Below are 13,072 nucleotides of genomic sequence, written 5' to 3' on the forward strand. Positions count from 1 at the left end.
TGCAGAGGGACCAGGAGTTCTGGAGCATGCATTGAGGTAGGTACGGTACTGTAGAGTTAGCCATCCTGTAGTGAAGCCGTCTTCTGTACCTGGCATCTCCAGCCAAGTGCTGACCACAGCCCAGTTCGACAGGGATCTCGTACGGTACCCGACGAACCGGGGTGATCCGCGACCCTCCCACATCCTCTCCGCTCTCTTCGAGAACACCTCAAGCTGAAGATGTTGAGATCAAACCCCGGCTACTGTGTGGGATAAGCGTAGAATTGTTGACATCCCTGTCCTGCTTCCCAGCCGACTAGGGCAGCGGCATGGCGCCGGTAGGCTGTTACTCGCATCCATGGCAGAGCAGCGGTACCGAAAGGAAGAAGCGCTTCGGACGGCGTAACAAGGACCTGCAGGTTCCTCCATGCATCTGTGGCTGGAAAGAGTAAGGACCGGAGCTGAGGAAACTGGAGCAAACGCGTCGGCAAGCAAAAGTACCATCCAACACTGGTCCTCGCAGCAATAGGTAGCACAGTAGCGGCGGGCCAGCACCTCGGGCGCACCAATCCTCACTCACCGGCGCCCCTGCCGGAGTAGGGGCTGGTTGCGATTTGCCCAAGGGCCCATGCTGCATCTTGATTTGCGGCCGGATTCCGGCCGTCATCCAGCACGTCCCCACGTCCTTGCGAGATGCGCCTCATTGTCCAGGGTCATTCCGTGCAAGATCCAGCACCCAAACCCCACCAAGCCCACAACACCCCGCTGGGGCCTACGAGAGAGAGGGAGATCCGCGAAGCAACGGTTCCGTTCGTCCAGGGGGAGCGCCCCGGTAGTCTTGGTTGCCGCAGCCTCCTGCTCGATCCACATCCCGGATGCCATCCCTGCCCACCGGTTCTTGAGCTCGGTCGCCCGTTTCTGCTTGACGCGCGGTATCAAGCCAGCAGGAGAGAGGGCACCATCATCCCCCCGGGGCCGCCAGAAGCGGCAAATGAATAGGCCCCGTGGCGGAGTATCAACTCATCGTTTCGCCGCGAGCCGTCTCGCTGTTGCTGGCGCGAATCAAGGGGTTGTACCCGAGATTGTGCACAGGACAGTTGTATTGCCCGTTCCGGATCCCGTGTAGGTCGAGGAAAAAGCACACGGCCCCGATGATCATCATCCCCGCCCATCGGTAGCACTCCGAGACGCCGTGGCTCCTCTCTGCTCACCAGAACGCGGCTCAGCTGCAGTAACATGCCCGCCCTGCCCTCTGGCTGGTCCTGGGATCCCGGGCCCCATATTCTCAGCCGTTAGTGCATGCGTCTCTGGGTAGGTACATGACTAGTTACTTTTCTATTTTACGGGCAGGCACATGCACATCGTCCCAAGGTTCTGTCAAGCGCGGGCGGCTATAAAAGGACCCCCCTAGCGCTCAAGCGCCCTTGTCGCGCCTTCTTCGTCCCCCATGATCTCCCCTGCCATGACGCCCATCCTTCATGCGTCGCCTACCGCGAATCCCCAGACATAGCGCGCTTTCCGCTTGATCAGCGTGCAATTCCCGAGGAGACCACACCCACCGCAACCCTACGGGAAAGGCGGAGTTAAGCTGCATGGTCTAGACCCTTGGGACGGGGAAGCACGAACTCGAGAACAAGGACTCCAGTACTGTGTTATTAGAGGCGACGGGCACCCAGTGTCTGTGGTTGCAGGCTCTGTGTACTCTCGCGCAACCCCGCCGGACGACATACTCAGGTGGAACTTCAATCCGCTGCCAGCCACGTTTTTCCTCTTTTCTTCCCGTTCAAAACCATGGCAATGCCCCAGCCCGGCGGACACTCCTTCCAGCAGGAGCAGGTACCTTGCCAGTTTCCCTCGTCCTCGTCCTCGTCCTCGTCCTTCTATCCACCATCCTTCTCCTCCTCCTTTCACTATCCCCCCCGAGCACCACGCTATTCTTACCCACCGCCCGAGGTTAACCACCCGCAACCTGCCCAGCCCTTTCTCGACGATGGCGACGATGACTCCCAGTTCGACATCTTCGACTGGCACCAATACTTTCAGTCCTGCCTCCGCTACTTCCTCGAGCACGCGCAGTACAACGGCCCGGTGCAGGCCCTCGCCGCCTTTATCAACATCCAGCTGCCCTTCCAGAGGGCAGCGGCACAAAACCACCTCTTGCTCTCCCACCGTTCCGGCTCCTCCCCATCCGCTGGCGCTATGCCGGGGTCAATACCTAACCCCCTGGCAACTGCCGCCGCCCCAGCAGCAGCGGCAGCCGCACCGACAACAGCAGCAGCAACAAGCACCACCACCTCGCTGCAGCCCTACATCCGCCGCCTCGTGGCAACGGGCTTCGACTTCCCGGCCGTGCTGCACGGCTTCTTCGGCGACGACTGGCAGCGCGGCGTGGGGCGGCTGCACGAGCAGGAGCGGCGCAACTACCTGTTCGCGGCCAAGAGCAGCAGCTGGCTGGAAGTGAAGCGGGCGTACGACCGGGGTGCGGGCGGAGGCGGAGGCGGAGGTGGGGGTGGCGGCGGCGGCAGCGACGACGAGGCGGTGCCCTTCCTCAAACCGCTCAAGAACGTGAGCGAGAAGGAGATCGTGGCGGCCGAGGCGAGGTGGAGCGAGTGGCTTGCTATGCAGGACTGGTAAGTTGTTTACTACTTGCATTTTCCGTTGAAAGTTTTTTTTTTTTTTTTTTTTTTTTCTCTTTCTCTTTTTATTTTTCTTTCTGGGGGGTGCGGGAGAAAGGAGCTGGGGCCCGGTCAAAGACGTTGTTGACGTAAAGATGCTTATTTACGTAGGATGCTTGGGCCTAGGGCGCCGGATCGGACGCGGCAGCAGCAGCAGCAAGCGCAGGGGGCCGTTGGGCAGGGGAAAGGAAAGGTGCATATCAAGCGGGAGGAGGACGCGTGAGTTGAGGGTGTGGGATTGTTTTGAGTTTCCGTTTGGGATTATGGGAGAGGTAGGTTTGGAGGTTCTGTTTTGCATCTTCGGGTTGGATAGACGGGCCCGGTAGGTGGAGGGTCGGATGGGCGGATGGTTGTCATTGAATTAAGAAGCACAGCGGTTTCGGTCGGTCTTTTGCGCTTCCGGAGGAGGCCAATGGCATTTTTTTGAATGTCATTGTTTTTTTCTTTTTTTCATGTTTTATTTTGGAAGTTCTCATGGATAGCAGATGCAGCCTTTTGCAGTGAGGTTGCGCAACGCTAGGTAAATTGAATGGGCCAGAGGCAGGTCGTCAAGATGAGGCAGGTTGGGCCAACTAGTACTGGATCAGGTGAAGTGCTAGAGCCTGTAACTGCAGTAGAATACCTCCCACTCCCTCTCTTCTGTGTTGGATCATTATTACAGAGCAGCTTTTGCTCGTGTGTTTTTTGTAGTGTAGTTGTGGCTATATAGCCCAGGTATGTTGAACCAAGGCAGGAGAACCAAAGCGATACTTTATACATCCATCAAGGCTGAATCCAATTACCATTTACGCCTGGTGTTCCCAGGTTGACACACGGAACCTTTAGCAAAGTATATGAACCTGGTTTCCTAAAACTTTACTCGCACCTTCGACTTTGGCAGACCACTTACCGACACTAGTAGTACCTTGGTACGCAACTCGCTTTGCTTTGCACCAAGGCAACTTGACAGCCGTCTCGGATCTACCGTGTATTCTTCTCTCGAAGCTATCAAGCGATCCCGACAGCTTATACACCAGGAAAATGCGACGCAGTATAACTGGGACCATATATCTTTCTAGAATCGGTATGCATCCAGCAGGCCATCTTAACGCCAAGCGTGCTAGAAAAGGATAACTTTTGTGAGTGCTTCTGGAACTAGGATGGTCAATAACACGGTCATTACCAGAAGCGGCACTCTTGTAGTGGGAGGCACGAACCAAATGTGCTAAGCTGGCGCCGCAGGATAGCATCAGAAGCGTGGCCGTTTCGCCGGAGCCGGGCCCAAGCAGAACGGAAGGCCTTTCTTGGGGCCGGTTACGGTGTCGTGGCCACGGCCTCGTCTCTAGCTTCTCCCTCAGTTCCCGAAGCCATAAGCGATAACAGCCAAAATCAGAAAGGCGTCATCCGTTTTACTGCAGACATCATTACGATTACATCTCGCCGGAGGCGGCCAGGGCACTAGCTAGTATTTCTGTCACTAGTAGCGCCTAACACGGAGCACACATGGGACTGCACAGTCTTGATAACAAAATCTACATGTGGGGAGACAGTGAGTCCCGATCCCTCAGGCACTGGGTGAAAGGGAAATCCTTTGGTGCAGGCGGTCGAAGACTAATTAGTCGTGAGCGTCACGCCGGGTTTCGACGACCTGAATGGAGATCGTCCGGTTAGGTGGGGTGGGTCCCCCAAACCCCTTGCAGCTACCCTTGCTCTCCCCAAAAGACACCCCATTCCAACTCGGCTGCTCCCGACCAGAGCTCCAACTTTTATTACATCAGCGCTCTGCTAAAATAGAGTCTACAAGGTTCCCCAGAACCTTGACACTACAACTATATAACGGATAGCCCCGCCTTGCACACACACCGTTTTCCATCAAGGCGACGACCGGGTAGCAATTATACCATCGATGTGACGATCATGGAGACGCGCGCACCAACCGCACGCTTGCCTACCTCCGTAGCGGAATGGTCCAAGTTCCTGGCCCTCGCTGAAAAGCGCCGACTAGATTCCGGACGCTTCGCCGAATATGCGCAGATTCTCTACACAAAGCATCCGCTCCCGCCCGCGCTCATTGCCGACCTACTCCTACGCCCGACGCCGTACTTCAAAGACTCACCGGACGCACTGAAGCGGGCGTACCTGCAGGAGCTCAAAACGCATCGTCGTGTAAACACCGCCGCCGTGCTGGCGGCGCTATACAAGTACTCGACGGCACACACGCGCGCGCAATCCGCCGCCTTGGCTAGTGACGCTGCCAACAAGGAGCACGATGGTGGCCCGCAGAAACCGAGGAAGGTTGTCCGCTGGACGAACTCGTACGAATTCGAGGAGACATGGCTCCTGCGCCTTGCGAAAGCTGTGGATCAGGGAACCGAGATAGAGACTAGCAAGAATGTCCTCGACGTGGCTAGCGTGTTGCCCAAATGGATGGCCTTGTATACCGAGGCTGCGGCGGCCGTCTCAAGGGACATGTTTGGCTCCATACACGGGCTGCAGGTCAAGGACGAAACCGAGAGGTCGCGAAATGCCTTCATACTATTTTTATTTGCCTTCAGTCAGGATCAGGTGGTCCTCTCCAGGCTCAGCCGGCCGAGCTTCAAGGGTACGGAACACCTCGTTGGTGCGCTTTGTTGAGCCACTGCTGACAGCCACGGCAGGCGTCTGCAAAGCGCTTTCGGAAAGCCTGGAACGCTTCATGCCTTTGGTAATGCAGGTGTCAGCCGACGTGGCCGGGCAACTGGAGCTGTTCCGAACCCAGACTCTCGCCAAATTTCTGCCCGTTGATAAGAAAGACGCCGCCGTGTCCGAGATGAACAGCTACATGGACAATCTACTGGGCCTGGACAGCTTCCAGGTTCCCGAGGTGCCGCTGGTCAACTCGAGAGCCGGATTATATATATATCTAAGCGCTTCAGTAAGTATATTTTTTTTTCGCCTGCTGGGCTCGGGTATCTCGATGCTAACGCGCGTCAGCTTGTAGGGCGGCCCATTATCGACGATGTAGCCTTGTTTACATATCTACACAATAGATATCAGGTTCGTTTCCTGAGCTGAGGATGCCGAGAGCCCGCCGCTAACGCGGAATCTAGGGAGACATTCAGTCGACAGCCGTACAGCTTATATTGGCGTCCTTTGACATGCTCGCAAACGCCGTGTTCCGCAACGAGGGCCCAAAGACTGGTCATCTGCTTAAGTCTTTTGTAGTCAACAAAGTCCCTCTAATCCTAGTCTCGCTAGCAGCTTCTTCGCCAATGTATCCTTTCAATCCCGAGATGTGCATCACAGAAGCGTTGGGCCAGGTCGACACCAACGTTTTCCCGACACTTTCTGGCATGTTCGAGATGACCAATACAAATTCTTCATTCCACGATTCGGTCCGCCAAGACTTTTGCTTCGCCTGCCAGCTCCACGGTCTGCTCTCCCAGAGGGCAATAGAGAATCTCTTAGGAGATATCACATACCAGTCCCTGCCAGACGAGGGCCGCTATGTGAAAGATATCCTAGTCCAATCATGCCTCCAAGACGTGGATAGGACGCAGAAGTTGATCGGAGAGTTGGATAACATGAATGGGAACGTGGGCGCTGCCGCCCAGGCTGTCATTGAGGCATGTGGCTCGGATACAGCGGCCTCAACAAAGATGCTAACACTGCCTATAGGTGATCGGAAGCCTCTGCCGGAACAAAGAGACCATGACGCTCAAGCAGCTGTGTGGTCAGCTGGCCGGCAAGCCCCTGTCTTTAGACGTCCTTCTCCTATTTGACAAACCGCAAAAGATTTTGCATCCGCTGTGCGAGCTTCTCGACAACTGGGGCGGATATGAGGAGGACCAGGGCGAATACCAGCCTGTGTACGAGGAGTTTGGGTCCATACTGCTCCTCCTACTAGTTTTCGCCTACCGGTACGGCCTCTCGCCTGCGGACTTGGGCATTCGCTCTCCAGACTCGTTCGTAGGAAAGCTTTTGAGCGGAGGCGATCTCTGCCGACCTCTGGAGGACCTGAACGAGCAACAAAAGTCTCACCTGAACGGCTGGATCCAGGGGCTTTTTGGGTCCGAGGCCGCCGGCCTCGGGGATGAGCTCATGTCCTCGTGTCCTCCCCAGGATTTTTATATGCTCGTACCTACTCTGTTCCACCAAATTGTCCTCGCGCTAAGCGCAAGGATCATGACTGACGAAATGTTAAAGGGCGGCCTTGAGTGTAAGTTTCCAGACTCGTGCGTTGCGACGAGGATGCTGATCAACGCCGATGATAGACCTGGTTGATGTTCTCTTGCTGCCGTCCCTGGTGCCGGCAATCCTGTACTTGTCGAACCAACTGTGGGCAGGTGGGTCCCAAGTGCAGGGCGCCATCATCAAGATCCTGCAGCTGATCCTGCGGCCAACATCCATTTCCAACGAAGCGTCGGCCATGCTCTCGTCGGTTCTCAACATCGTGGCCAGGCCACTCGAACACGCTTTACGATCCTACCAGCGTCAGGACCCAAAATGCCAGGAGGTCGAGCCCCTTCTCCGGGCCATCCAGGAGAACCTCATACTCTCGCGCCGAACAGGCGGCGCGGATCACAACGAGCTCGAGTCGTGGACCAGCACGCCCAACGCAAACATCACAAACACGGCGGCGGCGGCGGCAGCAGCAGCAGCAGCATCAGCAGCATCAGCAGTGGCGGTCGCCGCGGCGAACGGCAGCCCCGCCACCACGACCACCAACACGGCGATTGTCGCCCACGGCGGCCTCGCCGCCGCTGTCCGCCACACGATTCAGTCCCTCGTCCAGTGGGCGCAGCACCCGCCCCTGAACGGCATGCCGGCGACGTACACGCACCGTCAGACGCTCGTCGCGCTCAAGACGCTCGGCGCCAGGCGCCTCCTGGCCATCCTCCTCGACGAGCTCCGGTCCCTGGCCGACACCGCTGCTACTAGTAGTAGCTCGCAGGCGGTGGGCGTCGCATACGACGTGGTCACGGCCGTGGTGTGCGCGCCCGACGTGACCAATGACGCGTCGCTTGCCGCCGGTGCTGGCGGATCCGTCTCGGATGATAATACTGCTGGTGGTGGTGGTGATGGCGGCAGTGGCGGCGGCGGCCCGCCGCAACAGAGGCGCATCACGCTCCGCGAGGCGCTCAAGATGGAGGCGGAGGACTGGCGGCGGATACAAAAGGCCGATGGGGTCATGGCGGAGACGGTGGTGAGGCTCTACCGGAGGGTGGAGGCGCAGATGGCGGTGCCGCCCCCGTCGGCGGCCGCGGCCATGTTGCATGGTGACGGGCTCGGCGGGCTGGGGGTCGGCGGCGATGCGCTGGGGGATGCGATCGCGGCGGCGGTGGCGACGGGCGCGGCCGGCGATTCAGTCGTGGATGCCATGTCGCTGGATACGGCTGGGCTGGATGGCTCCGGGGTTGACTTGAGCGGTCTAGGGAGCGCGACGGGTTCGGCGGTGGGAGGGGGTTTGGATCTCAGCGGGGACGAGATCTTTGGGGGATTGTCAGGGGCGAGCGATTTCGGGGCCGACTTTGGGGCGTGGGACATGGATATGAGTTGATGCACGTATGGTTGGGAAGCCAAGTAGCTAGCTTCTGTACGCAGCATTGACGTGTTGTGCGCACAAGTTGTATTGTTAAGTATCTTGGGTAACCTGCAACGGAAGCATCCAGGTTTTGTAACGGTGATGCCAAGATGGATGATGCGGCTGGGGTCGCAGTCCAAGGTTGCCACGGGCCCGCATCCAACCCGTCTTCCCGGGACGACTTATAAGGTCAAAGCTGCAAGAAGTGGCACGGGCTGAAAGCCCAATCTAGCAGTCCTCGGGATTTATGTGTGTGTGTGTGTGTGAGTGTGTGTGTAGCACCCGAACTGGGTCGTGGCGTTGCTGTGCTGGCCGCCCAATGGCATTGCTGGCCTAACACAATCAAGTATTGCGCAGCTCACAGGGGGTGCATTCTATCATTTTCTGCTCACAGGGCAATTAACGTGTAGTGAACCGACTTTCCAGATGCCGTGTCCAACATAGTGTATCCGTATACGTACATCAACCGAATCCGCCCCAGTGCGACAACGATGCCGGTCTTTGGACCCTGCGCCCGCAAGCGGCCACCAAAACTGCCCGACTCACAAAGGCGGATGGAGACACAAGCCACTGCGATCGACTGCGACAGGCTGTGCGGTTAGCGCCAAGACCTTAGCCGTCCTTTGCTCTCCGGGTTGGGCTTAACGCCTCGATAATCCCACTCGCCGGTCCCTTGTTTTCTATCCATGGCCGGATCCCGGCTTACGGCTGATCGGCACCGTCGAGCAAATGTCTGCCCCGGATCATGATGTGCGTCGAGACGGCCAACGGCAAACGAGGAGAGAATGGGGAATTGCGCGCGACACCGTGGTCTTTGCGGGCGCCACGGCATCAGCCCGGCTCTGCTGCCGGAAGCCGTTCGCAGTTTCGTACTACGTGACGAGAAGCCGGATGGTTCTGGCCTCCAAGCCACGCTGCGAGTACTTCCCCGCAAGCTGGCGTGAGGATCTCCATGTCGGCCAATGGGGCACCGGTTCGTCCCATCAATATTTGAGCCCAGTGTTCAGCTCATGGCCTGGAGGGGCCGAGGACCACGGAGCCTCATGAGCCTGCCAGCGGTCAAAAAGCAGATCCTCTCCGCTCCAGCGCGCCGGGTGCCAGGTTCCCGTTCGTCTCTCGTACACGTACAATTCTCACTCAGTGTATCCTTGTTCCTCGACGCCTGGTATATATTGAACCATTCGTTTCTCATTTCTGTTGACCCTGCACTGTACAAGTACGGTAAACGGGGTTTAGCACCCGCCTCTGAGCTATGAGGAACGTCTTTGGCTGCGTAGCCTTGGGCTGCGCTCTTGGTCTCGTCGGCGGAAAGGCTTTAAAATGGAGCAACAAGGAGCCCAGATGGGAGCCTCCACGGGAGACACTGGCCTACATGCTCTCGTTGGGCTCAGAACCTCTGATTCCGACACCTGCGCCGCGGATGCCTGTTCCCAGGGAACTGCTCGCTCGGGATTCGACTGACAATACCTGCGCGTATATTACGGGTGATTTTAGTAAGTTTAGCTCAGCCTCAGGTCCGTAGGAAAGGTCTCTAACATGGCGTAGCCTCTCCGCTGTACTGTGCTACGTCTGCACGCTGTGTGTACAACGAGTACAACTCCCATATCGGGTGTTGTGACGATGGCATGACCGACTGCCCCATCTGGACAACCTGCTTTGACTCGACCGACAGCGAGCTTTTCTCAACCGACAACGGCTACACGCTGTGGTGGTATGTCTTCGTCTCCGAAGCCCCTCCAGCCGCCCTCCGCACCTGGCTAACACGTCACAGCGGTCAAGAACGATACCCCCACTGCATCACGCACAAGTACCAAGACGATGTCATGATAGGGTACACGGTATTAGGGTGTGCCGTCGCCGCCGGCACCGGCAAAGTCTGGTTAACACCTACTACTACCATGGATATTTCATCAGACACAAGCACTTCATCAACCAGCTTCAACTCCGACTCAACCACCGACTCCGGCAGCAGCAGCACCGCGCCCACCAGCTCTGACCTCCCGCCTCCAGTACAGGATTCTTCCTCTTCCTCTTCGTCCCCCTCTTCCAACATGCCGATCGGCGCCATCGTTGGTGGCGTGGTAGGCGGCCTCGCTGCCATCGCGCTAATCATCCTCGGCACCTGGGCGCTCATCCGACACAACAACAATGAGAGAAAGAAGGCCGCCGAAGCTGCCGCCATCGCCGCCGTCCAGCAACAGTCCCCTCACCAACCCCCTCCGCCCGCGCCCGCGCCCGCGCCGTCGCCAATGGATCCGCGCATGTCCCAGATGACCCAGGTCCCGGTGCAGGGCTACTACGGCCCCAACAAGGTCGCCTCGGGGCAGTACAGCATTGCCGCCAGCAGCCCAACTATGACGAGCTTCTCGCCGCCGCACAGCCCGCCGCCGCCGAGTGCCGGCTATCCGATGAGCGAGGGAGGCTCGCCCTCGCCGCCCCCTCCGCAGCAGATGTATCAGGGCTATGGGGGTGTACCGCCGTCGCAGCCACAGCCCGGACAGCAGTTTCACCAAGGGTTTCATCAGCATCAGCATCAGAAGATGCCGGTGCCGGCGCCGGGCCAGCAGCAGGGTGGATATGGTGGGGGTTATCCGCAGGCTATTGAGCTGCCCCTGGAGAGGGGAGACGGCGAGGTTAGGGAGTTGCAAGGTTGAGGACCTACTCTGGTAGGCCGAGTGAGGAGGGCTGGGGAGATTGGATATTTACCCTCCGCTTGAGCATTATCGTATCTTCTGAGTACATATTTATCTGTCCGGTTTCACGGCTTTTGGATAGTCAGTTTCATGGCTATGGACGGCATAGAAGAGGGAAACGAAGCGTGAGGTATTCACACGCATGGATGGATTGACTCTTTGGTAACAAATAAACTGGCCTGCTGGCGTTACTGTACATAGCATTTGTTTGCAGGCAATTTGACGCGTTGATTTCCCACGCGGGTCCCAAACCGTCTCGATATCGTGTCGTGTCCGCGACCTGTACTCGAACCCCATCCCGCAGCCACGTTCGGGGTGTCAACACGCTCAAAGCTTCCCCCTCCGCCACTTCGCATAAGGGTGGTCTTCTTCAAGCGCCTCAGGAACCAAGTGATCCACCGCCCTAGTGTTCACCAGGCCCGGGTGCAAGTCCTCCAGCCTCGTAACCCCGCACATCTTCATGGTCGTCACCAGCTCATCATTCAGTACTAGCCAGTGTCGGGCGTTGATTAGCATAGCCATTCCCCAGAACAGAACAGAACAAAACAAAACAAAACCGAAACAGGAATAGAAGCAGAGATCAACCAGCACTCACTCTGCAAATATCTCCGCACGCCCTCCTCGCCCCAGCCGAGCGCGTACATCACGCCCCTGCCGACGCCCACCGCGCGCGCGCCGAGGCAGAGGGCCTTGAAGGCGTCGGTGCCCCTGGCCACGCCGCCGTCGACGTACACCTCGGCGCGTGAGAACACGTCCGGGCAGCAGCGCTGGAGCTCGAGGAGCACGAGGACGGGGGCGGGCGACGTGTCGAGGCTGCGCCCGCCGTGGTTGGACAGCACGATGGCGGCGGCCCCGCCCCGCACCGCGCGCACCGCGTCCGCCGCCGTCTGGATCCCCTTGACCACCGTCGGCACCCCCCGCGGCAGCAGCGACCGCAGCCACGGCAGCGTCTCCCCCCACGTCAGCGACGCCGAGATGTACGACGCCATCAGCCGCCCCAGCGCCGCCCCGCTGCTGTCCGCCGTCGGACTCGTTGGCGGCGCCATCGGCGTTGTCACCGGCACTACTGGCGCTGCTGCTTCTGATGATAAGGATGAGGGGGATAAGGAGGCGGAGGAGGAGGAGGAGGGGGAGGCATGGGTCGGGACGCGCTCGTCGGCCTCGCGCTTCCCTGGCACGGGCGCGTCCACGGTTAGGAAGACGCCTTTGATGTTGGAGCGGATGGTGGGGGAGGTGAGGAGGCGGACGGTGTTGGCGCGCTGCTTGTCGACGTAGAGCTGGAGGAAGACGGGGGGAGAACTGCTGGCGGGGACGGCGGCGGCGGCAGCGGTGGTGCTGCTGCTACCGCCGTCCTCCTCCTTCCAAGCGGAAACCACGTCGTCGACCGAGAAGCTCGCGCTGGTGCTGACTACCTGAGCGATGCCGCCCAGTTTTCGGCAGGCTCGCGCGATCTCCTTCTCGCCCTCGGGATGGACCGTCTTGCCCAGGGACGTGGGCGCCACGTAGATCGGTGAGGCGACGGACTGGCCGAGCATGGTGGTTGCGAGGGATACTGTGGCGGACACGTCGACGAGAACCCGCGGACGGAGGGTAATCTCGGCGTAGGTGCTGTTATTGCGGCGGTGCGTGTGGCAATCGGTGGCAGCTGACGAGATGAAGGCGAGCGTCTTGGCCGGGAGGAAGGAGTGCGCGCCTTGTACAAAATCGTGGGAAGAAATCATTGAGGATAAAGGGGGTTTGGTTTGGTTGGCCGGTTTGGCCGGTTTAGCTGGGGGCTCTGGAGAAGAAGGCTGTGGCAAACGGCCAAGGTGCTTGGAAGCGGGGAGGATGGCCTTGATGAGGGAGGCTGAGTGGACGGCGTTGTACGCCGCTGTAGCATCTTGGCCGGCGTATTGAAGTAAGACGGACAAGCCGCCGGGATGGGTTGGGGCAAACTCGGTAAAATCGTAGACCACGCCGTTGACAGCGATCCAGAGGGAGGCGAGCGTATTGTGCTTGGAGAGCTCGACGGGGTGTATTGTTGGCGACATTTTGCGGAAAAAAAACGAAGGACGAAAGACAATCAAGCACGAGACAATAAAAGAATACTAGACCGGCTGGTGCATCTCGGAAAACCGAGGTCCCGTCTACTCGGGGTTCTTTATCGGGCCCGGCGGTCTCGGCAGAGCAACCCGGAGCGCGCC

General features: G+C 58.7%; 4 protein-coding genes across 4 annotated transcripts; 3 read left to right on the forward strand and 1 right to left on the reverse strand.

The window, feature by feature from the left end:
• Positions 1-1,770: 1,770 nt before the first annotated feature.
• On the forward strand, positions 1,771-2,877 carry MFIFM68171_04345 (uncharacterized protein; the record flags this gene model as incomplete). Its single annotated transcript, XM_071059765.1, has 2 exons — positions 1,771-2,609; positions 2,766-2,877. The coding sequence occupies 2 exons, from the start codon at positions 1,771-1,773 to the stop codon at positions 2,875-2,877; spliced, it is 951 nt and encodes a 316-aa protein (XP_070915866.1).
• A 1,673-nt stretch (positions 2,878-4,550) lies between these two features.
• Positions 4,551-8,172, forward strand: NUT1 (mediator complex subunit; the record flags this gene model as incomplete). Its single annotated transcript, XM_071059766.1, has 6 exons — positions 4,551-5,235; positions 5,291-5,547; positions 5,607-5,669; positions 5,723-6,238; positions 6,291-6,831; positions 6,887-8,172. The coding sequence occupies 6 exons, from the start codon at positions 4,551-4,553 to the stop codon at positions 8,170-8,172; spliced, it is 3,348 nt and encodes a 1,115-aa protein (XP_070915867.1).
• Positions 8,173-9,448: 1,276 nt separating this feature from the next.
• MFIFM68171_04347 (Carcinoembryonic antigen-related cell adhesion molecule 1) lies at positions 9,449-10,850 on the forward strand (the record flags this gene model as incomplete). The annotated part of the gene is made up of 3 exons (XM_071059767.1): positions 9,449-9,689; positions 9,742-9,907; positions 9,968-10,850. 3 exons carry the CDS (start codon positions 9,449-9,451, stop codon positions 10,848-10,850), a joined length of 1,290 nt encoding a protein of 429 aa, XP_070915868.1.
• Positions 10,851-11,216: 366 nt separating this feature from the next.
• Positions 11,217-12,919, reverse strand: MFIFM68171_04348 (Cytochrome b2, mitochondrial; the record flags this gene model as incomplete). The annotated part of the gene is made up of 2 exons (XM_071059768.1): positions 11,217-11,377; positions 11,485-12,919. 2 exons carry the CDS (start codon positions 12,917-12,919, stop codon positions 11,217-11,219), a joined length of 1,596 nt encoding a protein of 531 aa, XP_070915869.1.
• Between the last annotated feature and the right edge of the window lie 153 nt (positions 12,920-13,072).

This window comes from Madurella fahalii, assembly GCF_045866475.1.
Source record: "Madurella fahalii IFM 68171 DNA, scaffold_2, whole genome shotgun sequence".
NCBI lineage: Eukaryota > Fungi > Ascomycota > Sordariomycetes > Sordariales > Madurella > Madurella fahalii.